The following is a 20,866-nucleotide window of genomic DNA, read 5'->3' as shown; positions in this document are numbered from 1 at the left end:
TAATATCTTTTGTTTATCAAGATGAAATTATCAAACTTTATTTGGGAAGAAAAAAAGAAAAGATAACATAAGAGCACACCCACAACGTGAAGAGATAATAATAATAAAACATTTTATAAATAATAATAAGTTTAATTTGTATAGCGCCGTTCCCAAGCTCAAGGACAATTCACAATAAAAAAAGCAATATAAGCAATCAATACATACATAGATGGACAGTAGACATTTGCCAAGTCCAGGACATGCAGTTGCAGTTGCAAACCATAGTAATAATACAGACAGCCAGATACAGCAAACAGTCAGATACAGCATTAAACCATAACAGAAGAAACATATAATAACCGGTAATATTGGCTGAACAGATTTGTTTAGACTTATATTCATGCAGTGTGGTTATTGACCGAAGACACAGGGGCAATGAGTTCCAAAGTTTAGGAGCCATAACAGAGAAAGATTTCCCTTCCAAAGATGAAAGGCGAAATCTCGTCACACATAGACGTCCCCCTCCAGATGATCAAAGTAGATGAGAGGGAATATATGGAGAAAGTAGGTCAGAGAGATAAGGTAAGCAAAAGAATTTTATAAGTGATACGAGAGGACACAGGTAGCCAGTGGAGGTTAAATAGAATAGGAGTGATATGCGCAGACAGTTTAGTGTACATTAACATTCTTGCAGCAGAATTTTTAATATATTGCAAACGGGAGATAGAGTGTACTGGTAATCCAGAAAAAAAAGAGTGTTACAGTAGTAAAGGCGAGATGTGATCAATGCATGTACTAGTGATTCAGCATCTTTTGGGCTTGTGAAGGAACGGAGTTTGGCAATACGCCTAAGTTGAAAAAATGCAGCTTTGGAGAGTTTACTAATATAAGCATCTAGATTTAGTGAAGAGTCAAGAGTGATACCTAAATTTCTGACGGTGGCAGTTGGAAAAATTGATGTAGCATTGAGGTTAATTCTAGAGGGATTAGTTATGTTATGTGTTGTTTTTTTTGTGATAAGTTTGGTTTATGTTTTTGTAAAATTTATGTTGAGAGTTTTTGAGATTAGAGAGGTTTTTAGGTGATTGGCAAGTTACAATAGAGTAGTGGTCTGGTGAATAGAGTCAGGTCAGCAAGAAGTATTTATCTGAATATCATTGTCATAGAAGGTGGTACTGAAAACCATGGCGGCTAATAATCTGTCAGAGGGGCATAATATAAATGATAAATAATAATGGCCCTAGAACTGAGCCCTGTGGCACACCCTGTTTAATAGGGACAGTGGGAGATTTGTTATTATGCATGGTGATGAAGTATTGTCTGTCCGTCAAATAGGAGCAAAACCAGGCTAACACAGCTCCTGAGATGCCAGTCTCTGAGAGGCGCATGAGTAGTACCTTATGACAGTGTCAAAAGCTGAGCTAAGGTCAAGTAATAAGCGTATGGAAGGGTTGCCCGAATCACCAGAAAGAAGGATGTTATACTGAGTGATACTGGAACAGTGGCAAAGATAAGAGACATTTACAAGATGTGAGATGGACCAGAAATAACAGAAGTACAGTGTTTCAAAAGGAATGTTCGAGCAGGGCCATCACGGCATGATGAAGAATTGGATTTCAGTATTATTTCATTAATTAGGGTGGGGTTTGTCAAGGAGAAGTTATCGGGCATTTGAATAGGCAGAGCTAGCTCACAAGTAGAAGTGGTCGGTTCTGCACCAAATGTCCCACATAAAACGTCAAGCTTACCCTGAAAATAGCATAAAAAAAGAACAGCATACAGTAAATTGTCAGATTCTCGTAGAGAGGTATTATGTATGTATTGATTGATTGACTGAGTGTGGCACTATACATATATTGTGAATTATGAAAATTAAGAAGTACTTATTTATTTAATATTTAAAAACAAATAAGGGGGGGGGGGTACCGTCACTTAATTTTTTTTCCACCCCAACAACTGATTATTACTCTGTTCCTGCTTGTTCTGTGTCCCCATATTTTACCTCTTAGTTTCTTCACAACACATGACCATTCATTTCCAAAGACATTTAAAAAGATGGTGGGGTTGCGTAACATCCTTCAGCTGTTAAAGAACAAGGTGCCTCTATAACAATATGATGACATAAATGTAGCTGTTTCGTAACAGTTAATGGTAAGCAACACGCACACACGCACACACACAAAAGTAACCCGTCACTCTGAAAGAACAATGTTCTCCCTCTTCTCCTCTGTCTGGCTGTCTTACTGAGTGCTGTTGAACTTAAGTGATCATGAGAGTGTTTGGGGGAGTGCAAAGGTCCAGAGACACATACCAAACATCAGGTGTTGAGAGGGATGCTGTTGCTATGGTGACACGTGGGACCAGTGGGTTATTTGAACATTTTGATCTGTAAACATCTGAGTTTTGAGTTGCATTCTGAAAGGCTGGTTCCAAATGTTACATCAAGGACTCTATTAATATTAATGCATGCTTATGTATATGAAACATGAAGCAGTTTTTTTTTTTTTTTTTTTTTTTTTAATCCAACTTGTTTAAGTATTTGGACTTCCAACAGTATGAAATTATTTTTCCTATTCTGCAGACCAGCATAAGTTATACAATTTCAAATGAAGTCAACACACAGACTGATATTTGAATATCCTAGCTGGCTCTGATTTGGTGCCAAGCAGCCAATTTGTGTTTAATTAGTGCCTCAGTTATCTAGTTGTCATGCAACCTCATAAAATACAACAGTGTTTTATCTAGTAAAAGTACCTGGCTTCCAAAAACATCTCAAAATGTCTTACAGATGTGCCGACAAAATTGCACATCTGCTGTTAGATTAAAAGTTTGTTAGAGCATTCTATCATTAGCTGCAATACCTTATATAGCCACAAGATGTCGTTGCATCATCCTGTGTAGTGTATAAAACACAAGCAAAAAGCACAAAGCAAAATAGTCAACCAAAAATAATAGTGATGTAGAGGTATTAATATTAGGATTAATGAATTAATATATTTATTTAACTGTGTATTGTATATAATACAAGCAAAAAGCACAAAGCAAAATAGTCAACTCTGTTATATATGTTCCGTTCCTCGTTTTGTTATATAATATCCATTCCCTCATTATCCTTGTTTTGGTTTTTAAATTATATTAATGTTTAGGCTTAATGTTATTATATGTATGTTTATGTGCCCTATATTATATTATATTATATTATTATATAGCCTCAGTCGCCCCCGCAATTTACGCCCCTGTTCCAGACACAGACACCTTTCAAAATGTTTGCCCACACATTGCCTGACAATGGTTGTTGTTGAAGCATATGCACATTCAAAGCATTTTGTTAATTATAATAAGGTTAATGATTTGAGTTTGTTGGTCTCTCCTCTAAAAACACGAGCCAAATGGTTTCACATTTACATTAAATACTGGTTCCTAAAACAGTTAAATTGTGTATGTATTGCATTAGGGGCTATTAAGAGAGAGAGAATATTTATGTAATCATACCCATTGTAAATTAGTCCTTGATGGATTGGTATGAATTATAAAACTCCATGAGCAGTGACAGCTGCGCAATGCATTCCAGATACTTAGTCAGGGGTCAAGCCATTAGATAACAACAAACAGTATTGAAGAGATTAGCATTGGGTGCAAAGGAGACGTGACAGGTGCACTGTTATAAGCAGTTTCAAAAGGTTTCTGTGTTTTCTGACCACTCCTCTTCTTCTGAGGAATGTGTGTTTGGAACTACAGAATTCTTATTATAAATGGCGATTCATCTCTGGTTGGGAAAGGTCACAGTGGTACCCCTTTCTCTGTGATACACACATATTTGAAACACTGTTTACTCATTTATCTATGCCTCCCCTCTCACACCTTTTTTTTATCCTTTATCAGATTATTCAAGTGACATAATGCATTTTGGATAGAGGCAAATGACGTTATAAGGTATAAAATTCAGACTGGGTCAAAAACATTTAACATGATTAGATGTTATGTGGAATGGGGCTGTCCATTCATGTAAACAGTCTGTATGGTGCAGTGATTTGTTCTGTTGATTTATTATATTGAAGTATAGTGTTGGTGATCAGAGAGTTTATAATGTGTCATTAATTAGGCCTATAAAGAATGCTGAGATATCAGTGTTGTGTCACCTGTGTACTGGAGCATTAAAAAATTAGCTTCAAATGTATATAAATATAAAACCTGATGCAATCCATTATTAGTTAAATCAGTATAATTTACACATCATTATTCTTCAAAAATTCCCTCAGAGACTGCCAGTGGCTTTTGCAGAAATGTTCAACAAGAGGTTAATGTTGAGTAACGTACATTTTAACAGCACACAGTAGTTGCTCCCCTTGGTGGGAACTTCAGTGCTGTGCCAGGAGCTGACGCTATGGAGAACGCGTCAGGGTGTGACAGAGTCTGAAGCATGTCATCTCTTTTGGAAAAGAAATTGCCCATAGATGATGGAAGTTTTTATCAGCTTGAAGGTGGGTTGTTTTAATACTCCACCTGCATGTGGTGGAGTTAATATGGCAGAGCAGAAGTGGAATTGTTCAACTCAAGCATTTGTTTTATTCTAAATAATCTCATAATGTTTTTTGTTTTTGTTTTTTTGTTTTTGGACGTGTTTCAGAAAATTTGGTGGTGAAGCTGATCCCCCATGCAAACACAAGATAGTAAAATTACAAATACTGGACTAAACTATTTAACCGTACAAAATTTTAAAACATATCAAAACAAGATTATAATAATTTAAAAAGTATATTATATAATAATAATAAAACAACATTCAATAAAATAAAATAAATTAAAAAAATTAATAAACCAACAAACTTCTTATTTGTTAGTGTTTGATTGTGATTTTATACAGTATGTGTGTGGTCAGGTTTTGTCTGCATTGTCAGAAACAGACAATTGTCCCCATGAGCAAAACCACTTAATAAACATTCAGAGTGTTTTAATTAAAATTCGAAGGGTTATGTTTAGGGTTATAAAAAATGTCACTGGCTCTGAAAACAGTGAGAGTCAATGTAATGTAAAATGTAATGTAAAAGTCCTTATGATAAAAATAAATAAATAAATAAATAAATAAATAGATGCATTGTGTGTCAACATCAAACACACTACGAGTTGAAGGGTGATATGCAGCAGGGAGTGAAGAGGGTATGGTAGACCTGCAGTTCAAGTTTCAGCCCTCACTGTAACCTGTCACCAGTCAGCCAACAAATCTGTTTTTAATCAGGTGGGTGGCAGCATGAGGTATATTTAACTTATCTGCAAAGAGGCAGTAAAGACAGTGGACAGGACCTACAGGACTGATATGATGAAGTGAAAAGCAGCAAATACCTGTGGTGAAGCTTTACAAGGGACAGAAGATGTGTGAGCACACACTGTAAAGGGCTGTACACTTCTACTTTTAAAAGTTCCCATGTGGGAGCAAGTACCCCAACCAAATCTGACTCAGTCTTGTGTAAAAGCATTACATACAGAAAAATAACAGTGTTTCTTTTCACTGGGCTGCTGATATTCTGCATTACAGTCTCCCAGGGCTTGTTTGCCTGCCAAAGAAAATGCCACAGAGGTTTGTGAGGCCTGTTTTTGTTCCTCATTCAACACTTTCCATCAAAGAAGCAGAGACCTTGAGAAAACAAAATGCACAATAAAGAAATTTTAAATTAACAATTTATTAATAAAACAAAATCATCTTCTGAATATGCTTATTACAAAGTATCTAAATACAAGCATCTGAGGTATATTGGTCTGTGGAGTGACTGAGATGGATTTTGGTGACCTGTATTTTATGAGAGGGAAAAAACTATGTGCAAAGATATAAAAAAAACAATAGTGAGAAGAAAGACCCACTGTGATCAAATAGAAAGAGTAGAACATAAAAGTAAAGAAAAAAACAGCAGCATTTTGATGTTTTTGTTGACACGGCACTGAGGAGCTTTCAGGCAAAATTCATTTGAACCTCTTGTTTTTAAACTTACAGTTTCCCTATGCCCAAGAAAAATTAATATATATTGTACTGCTAATGTAATGTACAGTTACTATACCTGATAACTAACAATATCAAAAATATAAGCTTCTGCATTTTCAAAAATGTGAAAAAAAAAAAACCTGTGAAAATTTGTCATTGCTAATGAAGATGTAATAGATATGTTGGGACCAGCATTTCAGAAACAATTATATATATATATATATATATATATATATATATATATATATATATATATATATAAAATCTAAAAAAAAAAAAAAAAAAAAGTAAGGATATGCGTAAAAATCTTTGGCATAAACATACTGTCTACATGAATTGGTCTCAGTATGATTAATTTAGTCCTCTACATCATATGAAAACATTGACAAATGTTGAAAGCTATAGAATTAAAAACATTTTAAGGCTTTAATTCAATGACACTTGACAGAATGACATTAATTGTCACATGCACACCCATTCATTCAAGCAAATATCAAGGCCAGCACAATAAAAGAAGAACAAGAAAAAGAAAAAAAACACACACACCAAACACATTCAAATAATGTAAGCAGACACCTTTGCATTTTAATATGACTATCCGTCTTGTCATGTTTGGAATTTTCAAATCAAAAATTCAGTGTCTGATTTACAGAAAATGTCCCAGTTAATCTTGTATGATAATAAGGTAATTTTTTGAGGAAAATAAATTCAATGACACAAATTACAAATTAATCTACATATTTTAAATTACAATGTGCTGTGTACAAATTAGATAATTTGCGATTCAGATAAACGAATACAGAGTTTAACAATTTTCTTGGAAATCACTTAAGTATCTATTAACTCCCATGGTACTATACATAATATTATTGGCATTTTTGGGTTGCTTTATAGTTACTTACTGAATCTAATCAAGTTGACCACTATAAGCAATGAATGTATACTATATTGTGATAAATATGTATATACATAATGCTACTGATATCTCCAATTCACAGTTTTACTTGATTAACATTATGTGATCATTTTTGACAGAATCTCTACATAATCTTTACTTTAGATTTGTTTTGTTTTTCACTTTATACTTCAGACTTACTTTACATAATGTATAAAACAGTAAGTGCCATGAATTGAGTAATGATCTCACAAACTGTAATCAAATAAGTTGGCTGATGCTTGTAGGAGAGTATTGAGTCAGCTCCCCCTCTCTTTATATGGCCCAGGTGCACTGGTGGAGTTGAGCATAGTGGCCATAGCTTACATCGTTGAGAACATTTATCAGAATCTGCCACAGTGGTCTAAGAGTCAGCAGACAGGTGAGAGGATATACAGACCACAGGCCCTCAATATAACCCCCGTCTTCTGTTCTTTGAGCGATCACCACACTCTGCAAATCTTCTCAGGCACCATGTTGGTGTCTTTTGGGCACTGGAAGGCTTTAGCGAACTCGGGGAAGTTTTGTAATGACCCAAGAACTCTGTACAAAGAGAAAAGGCAAAGTAGTGATTACCAACACATTCTGACATGATTGTGATAGTGTGAAGGCATAAAACAGAAGTGTATCATTTTCAGTGAAAGAAGGTTAACATACCTAAACTTCCCTGGACTGTGGACATCAGTTTTGATGGAGTTGACAGCATGCTCTGGTCTGTGTGTTCCACACCAAATTTGTAAAAAAAAAAAAAAAAAAAAAAAAGGATTTTCAAAAAACTTAAGACATTAATTTTTGTATTCATCAGACTGGTCATATGCGTTAGTTCAATAGAATGTAAGCTTAGTTGTATTGCATTTGTGGCATAAGGTTGATTATCACAAAAAAAAAAAAAAAAATACCACCTGGATTATTTATTCTGTTAAAATTGCCATGTATTTGACCTGTTGTTTAAGGGTTTATTGGGATTATGGGCCAGTCTGATCAAACAGGGCAAACTAGTGTGAGTTTTTAAGGCCCAAAGAGGGTTTGCAGTGGTGCAAACTGTTAGTAAACCTGGCCCCTATATGTTGTAAATAAAATTAAGTTGCAAAATTTTATATAACTTAACATTATATTAAACATTGAAATAATTTCTGTGGTAATCAACATCATGCCACAGGTGCTGTCAATTGATCTTACCTTGTACAGAACCTAGAATATTTCTGCAAGTTCTTAGTTATAATTAAGTGTTTCACCTGTGCAAAGTTAAGGAAAAAGAGCTGCTCGTGACTGAGGTTTATTCCAGGCAGAGGAGCTTCTTTCCCATGTTTTTTCACATAGTTCTGGTAGGCCTGAAAAAGTAAGCGCAGTGATTCTGATGAATCTTGGGAAGCAGTTACTGAAAACAAACTCTTGTCTCTCAAATTTCTAAATAATAATTAACATCAGACGTGAAGATTTATCTCACAGCCAAATGCCTCCTGAAGTCTTTCTAAATGTGCATAAGTGACAGATTTGTGATTATATCTTATATTCTGTTAACTATATTTGATGGTTCAGTGAGGCATAGTATTAAACACATTGAACTGTAGTCCATGAGCCGTTTTCTCCCTGTCTGGCTTTTCTAAGAATCTAAACTATTAAGCCAATTCCCACTGTCATCACAGTCTGACAGAAGTCCATCCACAGCCAAACAAACTTAGCTGCTTTCTCTGCTCAGCATATGAGTATCTATCATCACATTTTTTTAACCTTCAAACTAACTCTTTTTAACTGCACAGACTTGAATTAGATTCATATTTCAAAATGGTTGAAATTTTGTCCGCTTTTGGAAGTGAGAACGTATATTAAACTAAACCAATTCTTCTAGCAGTAAAAGAGGGATGTCAAAAGAGCTGCAGTGAAGGCTAAGATGCCCTCTCTTTACTTGATAAGATTGGCGAATGCCCCCGTTGTCAGCAATATTCTCCCCAAGGGTATTATTTCCATTTAGCTGTTCACACAAAGGACAGAAGAGAGAAAAAATGAAGAAAGGGGATGGAAAATAAGACAGTAATTTAGATGTCTTTCTACATCTCTAGAAAATCACAGCTTATTCTAGTTCCAGGAAAACTATTTGTGGGACTAATAAGGTCCAAATTACTGCTGTCAGAAACTCACAGATAGCTATGAGGAACCAATGAATGAAAGTCTAATGTGCCACATATGGTAAACAGCCTAACACAGTAGGGTAGATAGAACTGTATTATTTTCTGTTAAACAATGTGTGCCGAATGGTTTAAGATGGTAAGCTTTATTTGACTGGACATCATGTACTACATAACCTTTATATTTGTAATTAAAAAAAAAAAAAATATTGAATACATTTTGTCCATTTGCCAAGTCCCAAGAGTAGCTTCCATACTGGTCCACAATGCATTTGGAAAGCTCATGGAATTTCTTAGTTGAAGATGAAGTCCACCAGTCTTTGAGGTGACCATCTTTATCAAAATTACGTCCTGAACAAGGAAAGAAATGTAGGAAAATTAACCCTTACAACACTGTTACGTGACAAAATATGTTAGGGAGGGAGATCTGTTTCTAGTGTGATACCATTGTCATCAAAGCCGTGAGTGATCTCATGCCCAATGACCATCCCAATGCCGCCATAGTTCAGAGACCAGGGCTGACCTTTACCAAAGAACGGTGGCTGAAGAATACCTGCAGGGAATACTAAGAGAAAGCAGATCATTCAAATGAATTCTTACTTGATCAGACAAAGCAGGGTTTTTTTTTTTTTTTGTAGTTACTGCTATTGTGTAAATGCGATTCAAATACCTATTTGGTTTCTGCTAGATGAGTAGAATGCATTGACCACAGCAGCTCCTGTGATCCACTGAATTAAAGATGCATATCACTTTAATATTTAATGAGAGCTCTTTATTCGTAAGGGTTTTATGACAGTTACTAAACTGGGAAAATGGAAAAACTATTTTAGTTCTCCATTCATATGTCTTATGAGTTCTTACTCTTCTTTGTTCACTTTGACTCTCAGTTTTTTTAGGCGTTTCTTCTGGCCAAACTCCAAGTTCTTTAGGATGTTCTCAAAGTATTCTTCTGCATTATAGCTTAACTAATAGGAAAATAGAAGATTTGCAAAACAGATTAGTTTTCAATTATTTAAATTAACATGATCTTTTTGAACTCCTCCTGAATCCTCAGTTCACCCTTCATCTTGTAAGCACTCACATCTTGGTATTCCTGGTCCAGGATTGTGTTGTTCATGATACTTTCAGAGAAACCAATTCTTTCTCTGATTGCTCGTGCCTGTAGTGAACAAGAGTAAAGATGAAGTATTTTTAACATTTGTCTTTAGTATAGTGAAAAGTCAATTATAAGCAAACTCTTTCTTTAGTCAAGATCAAGACTTCTATGGAATAAGGTTTCAAAGATACTTTTTGTCATGTTTTGGCATCTTTTGATCAGCAGTGATTGCACAGTATCATTAACCTTAAACTTGAAACATAGAATTAAAAATATGTCTCACCTTTTCCTCTGCAGCTTTCTTAGTTTCAGCATCCATCCAGGCTAGATCATCCAGATTACTCACAAATACCTCTCTGATGTTAGTGATCATCTCATCCATCTGAGAAAATCAAAGAGAAGGACATCATGAGACAGATATTTCTACACAGAAATTCCATTCACATTCTGGTTGGGAATTGTTTAGTAGGTTGTGCTCATTATTGAGCAAGTCTAAAATAAATGAGCCATGTCTGCAATACAATAATAAATCGCAGATGATTTAAAACACTTTTCATGTATACATTAAACACGTAGGCTTTCAAGGAATTTTGTACAAGACCAAGTTTCAGTGCAATTTAGACATGTAGCTAGTATGCAGGCCAATATCCACAACAGACTTTAGCAGAAAGTCTTATCTATGGGGGGAGGGGGTTGAAGGAAATATATTTTGACCTTTCTAAAAAAAAAAAAAAAAAAAAAAAAAACAGGACCATTTTATGCTCTTTATCTCCCATTTAAAACCAATGACCGGTGCAAAAATACCAAAACTGTATCTATTTTGTTTATGTTTGACAATGATAAAGTTATGGAAAGTTGGAAAAAGAATCAGCTATCTGTAATGTATTTTCACACTTTGCATGATGGATTTGTTTTAACTGGAACTTACAAGACATCTTGTTCTCTCATTTATAAAACTGGCAGACTGAGACCACTGATAGTTCACTGAATGTTGTTCTCATTACTTCTTGATAGACTCCTGGACAGATAGACAGTGTTGGATAAGACTAATTATTGGCATATGACTTTGTGTGCATATCTGTAACATTATCCTGGTGACCTCAAACCCACTGGCACGACATTGATCTGAGGAAGGATTTGTGGGTGGGCCTTGCAGGGATCACCTGATCATGGACAAGGAACCACAATGCTAACGCTCGCTGTTATGCATGTGCTTTTGCAGGAGAGTATAATCGTAAACCTTTATTATGCTGATATGTGAATGTTGCTGATATGTGACGTTTTAAAGCAAGCTTATTTTAGCAAGTTTATATTGAACAATGTAAACAGAAAATGCTTGTACATATGTTTCAAATGCTTGCACTTTCATATACCAGGTTTTTTTTTTGTTTGTTTTTTTGGTCCAAAGTTATATTATTAGAAACCTTTTACTATAGTTCCAAAATGCATTTTCAAATGCTGTTAATTTACGAAGTTTTAAACTTGCCCCATACTTTTAATCTTACACTATGAAAATTGATTTTAAAAATATATACATTTTAAAAACTGATAACATAAACAAAAAGTGAAATAAATAACTTTCCAATTTTGTTTAATAATGATTTCTATGTATTTTTTTTAAACTAGGCTGACCCATAGTTTTAAGTTTTATCAAATGTTAGTGTACTTGTTTACCAATTATAAGTCACTGAAGAGCAAATGAGATGAAATATATGTGAAATGTGAGGCAAAAGATGAGGCGAAAATAAATAGTTGTGAGCAGAATATTTATATTGATTATCATTTCCAGTCAAGCTTTAATAGTAAATATTTACTATTATTTTGGTTACAAATATGTATTTAGGCTACAAATATTGTAAAAAAAAATTTATACTAAAATGTTAAAAATCTATTTTCCACCGAAACTGTTAAACACGCACTATAGACATACGATGAGAATAGAGATAGAATAGAGGTGCGATGGAATTATGTCAGGGTTTCGTAAAAATGTATGCATGTTTGTCTGCTTTTCGACAATGTTAGAAAAATGTAATTAGTGAGTGTGAATTTTTTACATTTTCCTATTTCCAGAGGCCATATTTGAAGAAACAACTGCTTGCACACACTGTGCTGTCGGGTACATGTGGTAGGCCTGAGGCCAAGAGAGTCCAGTGATTAATGGAGTGTTAGATAGTGTGTTTTATGACAGGTGGTAATGGTGCACTGCTCAGCTGTTCTTGCATGCATACGAGAAAATGGATCCAATTCAAATCATCCCACAGGACTCAAGAGTATGTACAAACACACACAAGCACATTTTCATGAACCATTATAGGACCCATACAGGCATATACTGTACACATACAGCTCACCATGTCTTTTCTATCTCCTGCAAAGGCTTCCTCCACATACAGTCTCCCCACAGCATTCTCCATATTGTTGTTCACATAGATGGCACACTGTCTCCATACTGCTGGTTCAGCGGTGGTCCCATAGATAGCCTGAGAGGGATGGTAGCAAGATTAAAAATGTGTATAAACGTATGCCTGTAATTCACAGTTTGAATGTTTTCTTTGCTCCTTACCTTTCTGAATGCTTTCCTGGTCTCCCTGTATTTCCTGCTCAAACCAACCACCAGATTCATAACGAAACGCCATACCATGTAGTTCTGAATGTCCCTACACATACAATCACAGAATGATTTATACTGTATGTACAGTCATGTGAAAAAATTAAGTACATCCCATGGAAATAGCTTTTTTGACATATTTTTACAAGCAAACATTTGACCCTTTTTGAAACAGTGCATGTTAATGAAATTTATATACATTAACAGATGGTACATTAAATTGAGATTTTGTAGAACATTTTTACAATTTAAATTTAAATTCAGCTTAAAAACATATCAGTGACATAGAAAATGTAAGTACATCCTTATATTTATCACACCTTCATATCCATAAAATTAGACTCAGGTGGGTGTCAGTGATTAAAACCTGCTTAGGGAGTGCAAGTGGAACCTGTCTTATTTAAACCTCTCACATGTCATATGTAATGTCTGGTGTTCACTTTTCTATTGAGTTGTGTGGTGTCATCATACCACAATTTAAAGAGTTCTGCAAGCTTTTTTTAAAAGCTTTTAAAAAAGGTTGTTTCCTATGAGTCTGACAAGGGATTTAAAAATATTGCCACATTATTTTAAATACATCATTATAATGAAAATCATCTACAAGCTTTCAGCTTTGTCACCACAGGAATTATATTTTAAAGTATATTAAAATAGAAAATCATATTTTAATTTGTAATAATATTCAACAATGTATTTTTTTCTTACTGTATTTTGAATAATCTTTTGAAAGGTAGTGTATATATAAAGTAATGATCTTTTAAACATGACATAATGCTTGTTAATGACTTATTAATTAAGGTTAATATAAAGTATTACCAGTAAAGGGAAAGACATGTTAGTATTTAATGTTCAGTTATGTTGGACATTTATAGGACTTTCTTAAATGTTTTTGAATTCAAGAAAGTCCTTTTAAGACATGTTAGTGTTTCATGTTCAGTTAATGTTCAGTAAAGTTAGACATCAACTTTCTTAGTATTCCTCAATCTATTAATTATAAACAATAAAACAAGAAAAAAATTAGTAAAATATAAAAGAATACTGTTTTCTGATTAATTTTTTGTAAAAAAGTGTATAGGGTCGCTAGAGACTCGAGGTACATGTGTAAGTATTTTTCCCTGCGCAACTATATTTTCATATCTGATGACTCAATATGTGCAATGTATCTTTTTTCCTCAAGGTGGCACTGTTTTATACACAATGATGACGTGATGTTTCACTCATAATTACCACAGGCATAAAACAAGCTAATATCATCAGCAAAAATTGAAGGGGTTTGAATGGCTTTACTACAGAGCAATTACTATACACAATGAAATATAAATGTCACTGTCAATTGATGCCGGATGTGGTGAATAAGTTGCCAGTGATCAAAATATTGAATATGAAGTCATTGAAAACGTCTCGGTTACGTATGGTAACCCTCGTTCCCTGAAGGAGGGAACGGAGACGCCACCGGTCGGTGACCGACGGGGAAGCGTTATTTCTTTTTTAGATCAATCTACTTCGAGTGTAAACTAAACGAGCCAATGCACATTGGCATGCAATTATTGCATCCAGCTGCCGCTGATCACAGCGTGAGTATAATAAGGCAGCAGGTGCAATGCATACCAGGTTTTCGCTGAGGAGCCGAGCCGGAGACCTGGCGGCTCAGCGGTGGTACAGCAACCATGGCGACGGGACGTGGCGTCTCCGTTCCCTCCTTCAGGGAACGAGGGTTACCATACGTAAGCGAGACGTTCCCTTTCAGTCGGTCACTCTCGACGCCACGTCGGTGACTGGGACGAAAATGGGATCCCTACCAAAGCGCCATGGGTGCTGCCCCTTCCAGTGCCCTGTGCGAGCCGCCTGCGCCCCTATTAGGTGTAGGCCGGGGCTCGGAACAAGTAGCTCCACTCACCATTGTCAAAGCACTACCTCACTGGGTGAGACTGGATAACACTGGGAAAACGTACCCGTTCCACTTGGAACAGGGACGCTGCGGAGGCTCCATCCTTCCCGAAGGAGGTCTCGGGAGCAAATACACATATAGCATCCGTTTAGGTGTATATGGAGAAATTTGAGGTGATTCAAACCCTCCTGGAAAGGCAGAAGTCTGCCGGGGAAACACGGGCTCTAAGGCTATACCGTGGACTATACGCATACGAGTACCGCTTAGGTCTCAATATGGAACCCAGCTTTCCATGGTTCTCACGGATTCATCATGAAGGCCTGGCGCCGGACGTTCCGCCGCGTCCAGCTGCCTAGGGTGATGGAGGATCTCAACAGGGTCTACAGTACGGACACTCTGGAGCGGTTTTAGCAAGCCGACACTAACCGGGGCCTCTCGGTGCCACTACCCGTTTGAGGTGAGAACACAGGAGGATACCGCTCTACACGAAGGCTATAGAATATAGCGAACGTGTTAGGGGGTCGCCCAGCCCGCAGCTCTAAAAATATCTGTCAGCGAGGTGCCACGAGCCAGCGCCCAGGAGGATGCAACACTTCTTGTTGAGTGAGCTCACAACCTGAACGGGCAGGGCACACCCTGTGCCTGATAAGCCAGGGCTATGGCATCCACAATCCAGCGGGCCATCCTCTGCTTAGAGACGGCATTCCCCTTCTGCCGGCCTCCGTAACAGACAAAGAGCTGGTCTGAGGTCCTGAAGCTTTGTGTCCGGTCTACGTAGCATCTCAATGCTCGGACGGGACAGAGCAAAGCTAGGGCTGGGTCTGCCTCCTCCAGGGGCAGCGCTTGCAGGTCCACCACTTGGTCTTTGAAGGGTGTAGTGGGAACCTTGGGCACGTAGCCGGGCCGGGGCCTCAGGTTTACCTGGGAGTCAACCGGCCCAAACTCTAGGCACGAATCGTCGACCGAAAATGCATGCAGGTCCCCTACCCTCTTGATGGAGGCCAGTGCAAGCAGGAGCAGAGTTTTCAATGAAAGAAACTTTTGGCTCGACTGAATGCAAAGGCTCGAATGGGCCCTGCTGTAGTGATTTCAGCACCAGAGTCAGGTCCCAAGAGGGTATGGAGGGGGGCCGGGAAGGATTTAACCTCCTGGCCCCTCTAAGGAACCTGATGACGAGGTCATGCTTACCTAAAGACTTCCCATTCACGGGGTCATGGTACGCAGCAATAGCGGCAACCTGGACTTTGAGGGTGGAGGGAGACAGCCTTCGCTCCAGCCCTTGCTGCAGAAAGGAAAGCACAACCGCAATCGGGCATCTTCGGGGGTCTTCTCGGCGAGAAGAACACCACTCGACGAACAGGTTCCACTTCAAGGCGTAAGCGTGTCTCGTAGACGGTGCTCTTGCCGAAGTGATGGTGTTCACTACCTCCTGGGGCAAGTCACCTAGAACCTCCGCGTCCCGTCCAGGGACCAGACATGGAGTTTCCAAAGGTCTGGACGCGGGTGCCAAATGGTGCCCCGTCTCTGAGTCAGTAGATCCTTCCTCAGAGGAATCGGCCAAGGAGGGGCTGTCGCGAGGAGCACTAGTTCGGGGGAACCAGGTCCGCGTGGGCCAATACGGCGCCACTAGCAAGACTTGCTCCTCGTCCTCCCGGACTTTGCACAGTGTCTGTGCAAGAAGGCTCACTGGGGGAAACGCATACTTGCGTAGGCCCCGCGGCCAGCTGTGTGCCAGTGCATCCATGCCGAGTGTTCCCTCGGTCAGGGAGTAGAACAACTGGCAGTGAGAGGTCTCTGGAGAAGCAAACAGGTCTACCTGAGCAGCTCCGAAATGTCTCCAAATCAGCTGGACCATCAGGGGATGGAGTCGCCATTCTCCCGGGAGCATTGCTCGAGACAGCTCGTCGGCTGTACGGTTGAGCAGGCCTGGAATGTGAACGGCACGAAGAGACCTCAGAACCTTCTGACTCCAAAGGAGGAGGTGGCGGGCGAGTTGTGACATGCGACGGGAGCGCAGACCACCTTGTCGGTTGATGTACGCAACGGTCGCTGTGTTGTCCGTTCGGACCAGCACATGCTTGCCTCGTAAGTGACCTTTGAGACGGTTCAAGGCAAGGTGCACTGCTAACAACTCTAGGCAACTGATGTGCCACTGCAGCTGCGGGCCCGTCCAAACCCCTGAGACTGCATGCCCGTTGTACGTGGCCCCCCAGCCGGTGGTGGAGGCATCCGTGTAAACCACAGCATGCCTGGAGATCTGCTCTAGGGGCACCCCTGCCCTGAGAAACGCAAGATCTGACCACGGGGTGAGGGTTTGGCGACAGGCCGGTGTAACTTGGACCCGGTGAGTGCCGCGCTTCCACGCCCACGTCGGGACTCGGCCATAAAGCCAGTGCTGGAGCGGTCTCATATGTAACAGGCCGAGCGGTGTAAGTGCCGCTGCGGCTGCCATATGCCCCAGGAGCCTCTGAAAGAGTTTCAGTGGGACCGCTGTCCTGCTCTTGAATGTATTCAAGCAGGCTAGCACCGACCGCGCACGGTCCTCTATGAGGCGTGCTGTCTGTTCGACCGAATCCAACTCCATACCGAGAAAAGAGATCCTCTGCGTTGACAAGAGTTTGCTCTTTTCCCAGTTGACCCGAAGGCCCAACAGGCTGAGGTGCCGGAGCACCAGGTCCCTGTGTTTGCACAACTGATCCCGAGATTGTGCTAGTATCAGCCAATCGTCTAGATAGTTGAGAATACGAACACCCTGCTCTCTGAGGGGAACAAGAGCCGCCTCCGTGACTTTCGTGAAGACACGGGGAGACAGGGACAGCCCGAAGGGCAGGACCTTGTACTGATATGCCTGTCCTTCAGACGCAAACCGCAGAAAAGGTCTGTGGCGCGGAAGGGTCGACACATGAAAGTACGCGTCCTTCAGGTCGATCGCTGCAAACCAATCTCGGGGACGGGACGCACCCGAAGATGCGTTTCTGCGTCAACATCTTGAACGGTAGCCGATGAAGGGGCCCGGTTCAAAACTCGCAGATCCAAGATCGGTCGTAACCCACCGCCTTTCTTGGTTACAATGAAGTAGGGGCTGTAAAACCCCATCCTCATATCGGCTGGAGGGACCGGCTCTATCGCGTCTTTCGCCAGTAAGACTGCGATCTCTTCCCGCAGAACAGGGGCATCGGCCGCTTTCACTGTAGTGAAGCGGATACCGCTGAACTTGGGGGGACGCCGGGCGAACTGAATCGCATAGCCGAGGCTGATGGTCCGCAGGAGCCAGTGAGACGGGCTGGGTAGCGCTGACCAGGCGCTTAGAAACCGTACAAGCGGGACCAGCGGAACCACAGCTGTACCCGCAGTGGGGCAGCGAGGTGGAACACAGGGACCCATATCGGGCGGCTTGTGAGCAGGCCTGAGTGTGGTGCGAGTGTGGGGTGCAGGGCTCACCTGGTTCCACGGGTTGGCAGAGGGTGCGTGAGTAGGGCCTTTGTTGACGCTCTCGAACCGCCCGCTGCTGCCATCTGGCGAAGGAGGAGGATGAGTGAGGTCCGGTGTTTGGCCGTCCGCAACTCTCCGTGCCCTCCTGGGACCCAGAGACAGAGAAAACCGCTCTCTCGTCGAGATTTCCAGATTCTCCCCTGGCCCTCCTCCAGGGGAGGGAGAGGTGCTTTCACCATCCCCCAGAAAGCGGCTACCTCTCTCTGGGCCACCCGTCCCGGGCCTCTTGCTCTTTCGCTCACCGCCAGGTTTGACGGGGGCCAGGATGGGTGGGGCGGCCTGCCTATGCCCAGCTCTACGGCGCCACTTGCTGGAGGCTGCTGCGGACGGATGCGGCGCGGGAGCGGGTGGACGCAGGGGGCCGCCCTTGGTGACGAGCAGGCTGGGGCGTTGCAACCGGCGGACGGGTGGAGGCAGCAGCTGCCCTCCGGGCAGAAGGTTGGACCGCCTCAGTCTGCTCCCGTGCAGCCAAGAACTGCTGGGCCAGGTTCTCGACCACGTCACCGAAGAGGCCGGTCTGGGACACAGGCATTAAGGAACTGATCTTTGTCGGCGTCCCTCATTTCAACCAGACTCAGCCAGAGATGGCGCTCCTGGGCCACAAGCGTGGACATCGCACGACCCAGAGAATGCATGGTGACCTTCGTCGCTCGGAGCGCGAGGCCAGTGGCGGTTCTGAGTTTTCAGAACTTCTGGATCGTAACCACCCTCGTGCAGGTCCTTCAGTGCCTTGGCCTGGTGCACCTGCAGTAACGCCACAGCGTGTAAGGCAGAAGCAGCTTCCCCGCAAGCCATATAGGCACTGCCGGTTAGACCAGACGAATGCCTATAGGCCCGGAAGGAAGGAAGCACCGGGTCTCCCCGCCAGCAGGAGGCAGACTTAGGACACACTTGCATCGCTACCCGCCCCGCCCGCTCCACTGGGGGAATCACCGAATACCCCTTCGCTGCACTGCCATCGAGGGTGGTGAGGGAGGAGGAGCCCACCAGCCAGTTTCTGGCAGTAAAAGGTGCCATCCACGACCTGGTGAGCTCGTCATGCACTTCCGGGAAGAAAGGCACCAGGGTGGGGCGCTGAAAACCAGCGCGCGCCACCTTGAGAAACCAATCATCCTGCCTCGAGTGCTCGGGACGCGGTGGAGATTTCCACTCGAGCCCTACCCTCTCGGTGGCCCGGGAAAGCATAGCTGTCATCTCCGGATTCAATTCAGGCTCCGCCACCGTCCCAGAGGGAAGCAGCACAGCTGAATCTTCATCTGACAGCTCTCCCTCCGATGCTGAGATCGACATCTGGTCAGGGGGAGGCCCACTGGATACCACTGGTACGCTCTTTGAAGAGGGCCCAGCGCGTTCCGTGGGTTACTCCTCTGGATCGGAGATGCAAGAGGAGTGATGGTCCCCAGAGGGTTGGTTCCCTGCGGGGTTTTGCCACCACTATAATCCTCAAACCGCCCGTGCTACTGCTGGAAATGGTTTTCGTCTGTCGGCCGCCAGAACGAGCCCCAAATCGCGGCAGCGGCAACGGGACTCCGCCCCCTTTTTTGAAGGAAGCAGAGCCTGGTTCGCAGCTCCGAGATGGTCATCTTCCCGCAGAGAGAAGATGACTCATCCACGAAAGCTACCTCAGCGTGTTTGCCCAGACACGTGAGGCAGCAATCGTGACCATCACCCGTTGCCAGGTAACGACCGCACCCAGAAACGCACGGGTGAAACGGCATCCTTATAAGGACGATCCGTCGTCTTTACAAAGATGCACCCATGAAGCTCTTTTAGAGAAATTTGCTCTTTAGGAAATGCTCTTTTAGTGCTGAGGCGCACAGGGGAATTGGCCGCTTGCAACACGACGGGGTAGTGCAGCCTGAAGTGTGCAATCCACTCGACGCTGGAACGACCACCGCTGAAGCGCCGTCTCGCCAACACACGAAGCTTCCGAGAGCGTGCTGAACTCGTAGTTTCACAGCAGACACAGTTGAGCAGAACGATACTAACGCTCGGCTCCGAAGCGAAAAGCTGGTATGCATTGCACCTGCTGCCTTATTATACTCACGCTGTGATCAGCGGCAGCTGGATGCAATAATTGCATGCCAATGTGCATTGGCTCGTTTAGTTTACACTCGAAGTAGATTGGTCTATCGAAGCGATATCCCATTTTCGTCGGTCACCGACGTGGCGTCGAGAGTGACCGTACTGTGGAAGTGCGCTCTGGTTATGTTAGGGATGTTTAATTAATCCGGTAAAATGGGGAGCATTTTATGTTTCAAGTGGTTTTTTTGGGTTTTATCATGAAGCAGTTATAATTTTTCGCGTGGTGTACCACGTTATTAAAATTGCAAATGCATTTGCATCCGTTTGTGCGCTTATGGGCGTGCTGGTCTGAAAATGAGGTGTGTTCAGGCGCATTGCTGGCCCATTGCTATATTGAGGAACTGAAAATAGACTGCGCCATAGACCAACTCAAACCTGGTCTAAAGTCGGTCGCAAAGTTTTTTCTTTGTTTTTTAAAGAGCGTGTTAGTAAAGGCGGGTCCACAACGCGTGTACATGCTGCTTTTTAAACACACAAGGACGCACAGCAGCACACAAACATGCCAGATATTAAAAATGAAAGGATTACAATGCAAAACAATATTATTGTGTAGGTTACATAAATATAAAAATGCCTACATGTCATAATGGATAGTCATCGCATGGCACGAGCGCAACTTGCTCTTAAAGGGGATGGGAGATGAGACTCTGATTGGTTTATTGCACGTTACGCCCAATAACA

The 20,866-nt window shown here is 41.6% G+C and overlaps 1 protein-coding gene across 2 annotated transcripts in view; it reads right to left on the bottom strand.

The window, feature by feature from the left end:
• Window positions 1-5,640: 5,640 nt before the first annotated feature.
• LOC109109415 (neprilysin) overlaps window positions 5,641-20,866 on the bottom strand; it is a 47,782-nt gene continuing 32,556 nt past the window's right edge. For both annotated transcript variants that reach the window (XM_042775043.1, XM_042775044.1), the window contains exons 12-23: window positions 12,676-12,769; window positions 12,464-12,592; window positions 10,396-10,494; window positions 10,098-10,175; window positions 9,879-9,981; window positions 9,687-9,746; window positions 9,462-9,581; window positions 9,234-9,367; window positions 8,797-8,862; window positions 8,126-8,221; window positions 7,548-7,624; window positions 5,641-7,433 (exon numbers count right to left, since the gene is read on the bottom strand). In XM_042775043.1, the coding sequence (XP_042630977.1) occupies window positions 7,334-7,433; window positions 7,548-7,624; window positions 8,126-8,221; window positions 8,797-8,862; window positions 9,234-9,367; window positions 9,462-9,581; window positions 9,687-9,746; window positions 9,879-9,981; window positions 10,098-10,175; window positions 10,396-10,494; window positions 12,464-12,592; window positions 12,676-12,769 (1,156 nt within the window). In that variant the 3' untranslated portion in view covers window positions 5,641-7,333. The remainder of the gene's footprint in view (window positions 7,434-7,547; window positions 7,625-8,125; window positions 8,222-8,796; window positions 8,863-9,233; window positions 9,368-9,461; window positions 9,582-9,686; window positions 9,747-9,878; window positions 9,982-10,097; window positions 10,176-10,395; window positions 10,495-12,463; window positions 12,593-12,675; window positions 12,770-20,866) is intronic.

This window comes from Cyprinus carpio, chromosome A18 (genome assembly GCF_018340385.1).
Source record: "Cyprinus carpio isolate SPL01 chromosome A18, ASM1834038v1, whole genome shotgun sequence".
Lineage (NCBI taxonomy): Eukaryota > Metazoa > Chordata > Actinopteri > Cypriniformes > Cyprinidae > Cyprinus > Cyprinus carpio.
The sequence above is the reverse complement of the archived record's forward strand: the minus strand, read 5'-3'. Positions and strand labels throughout refer to the sequence as shown.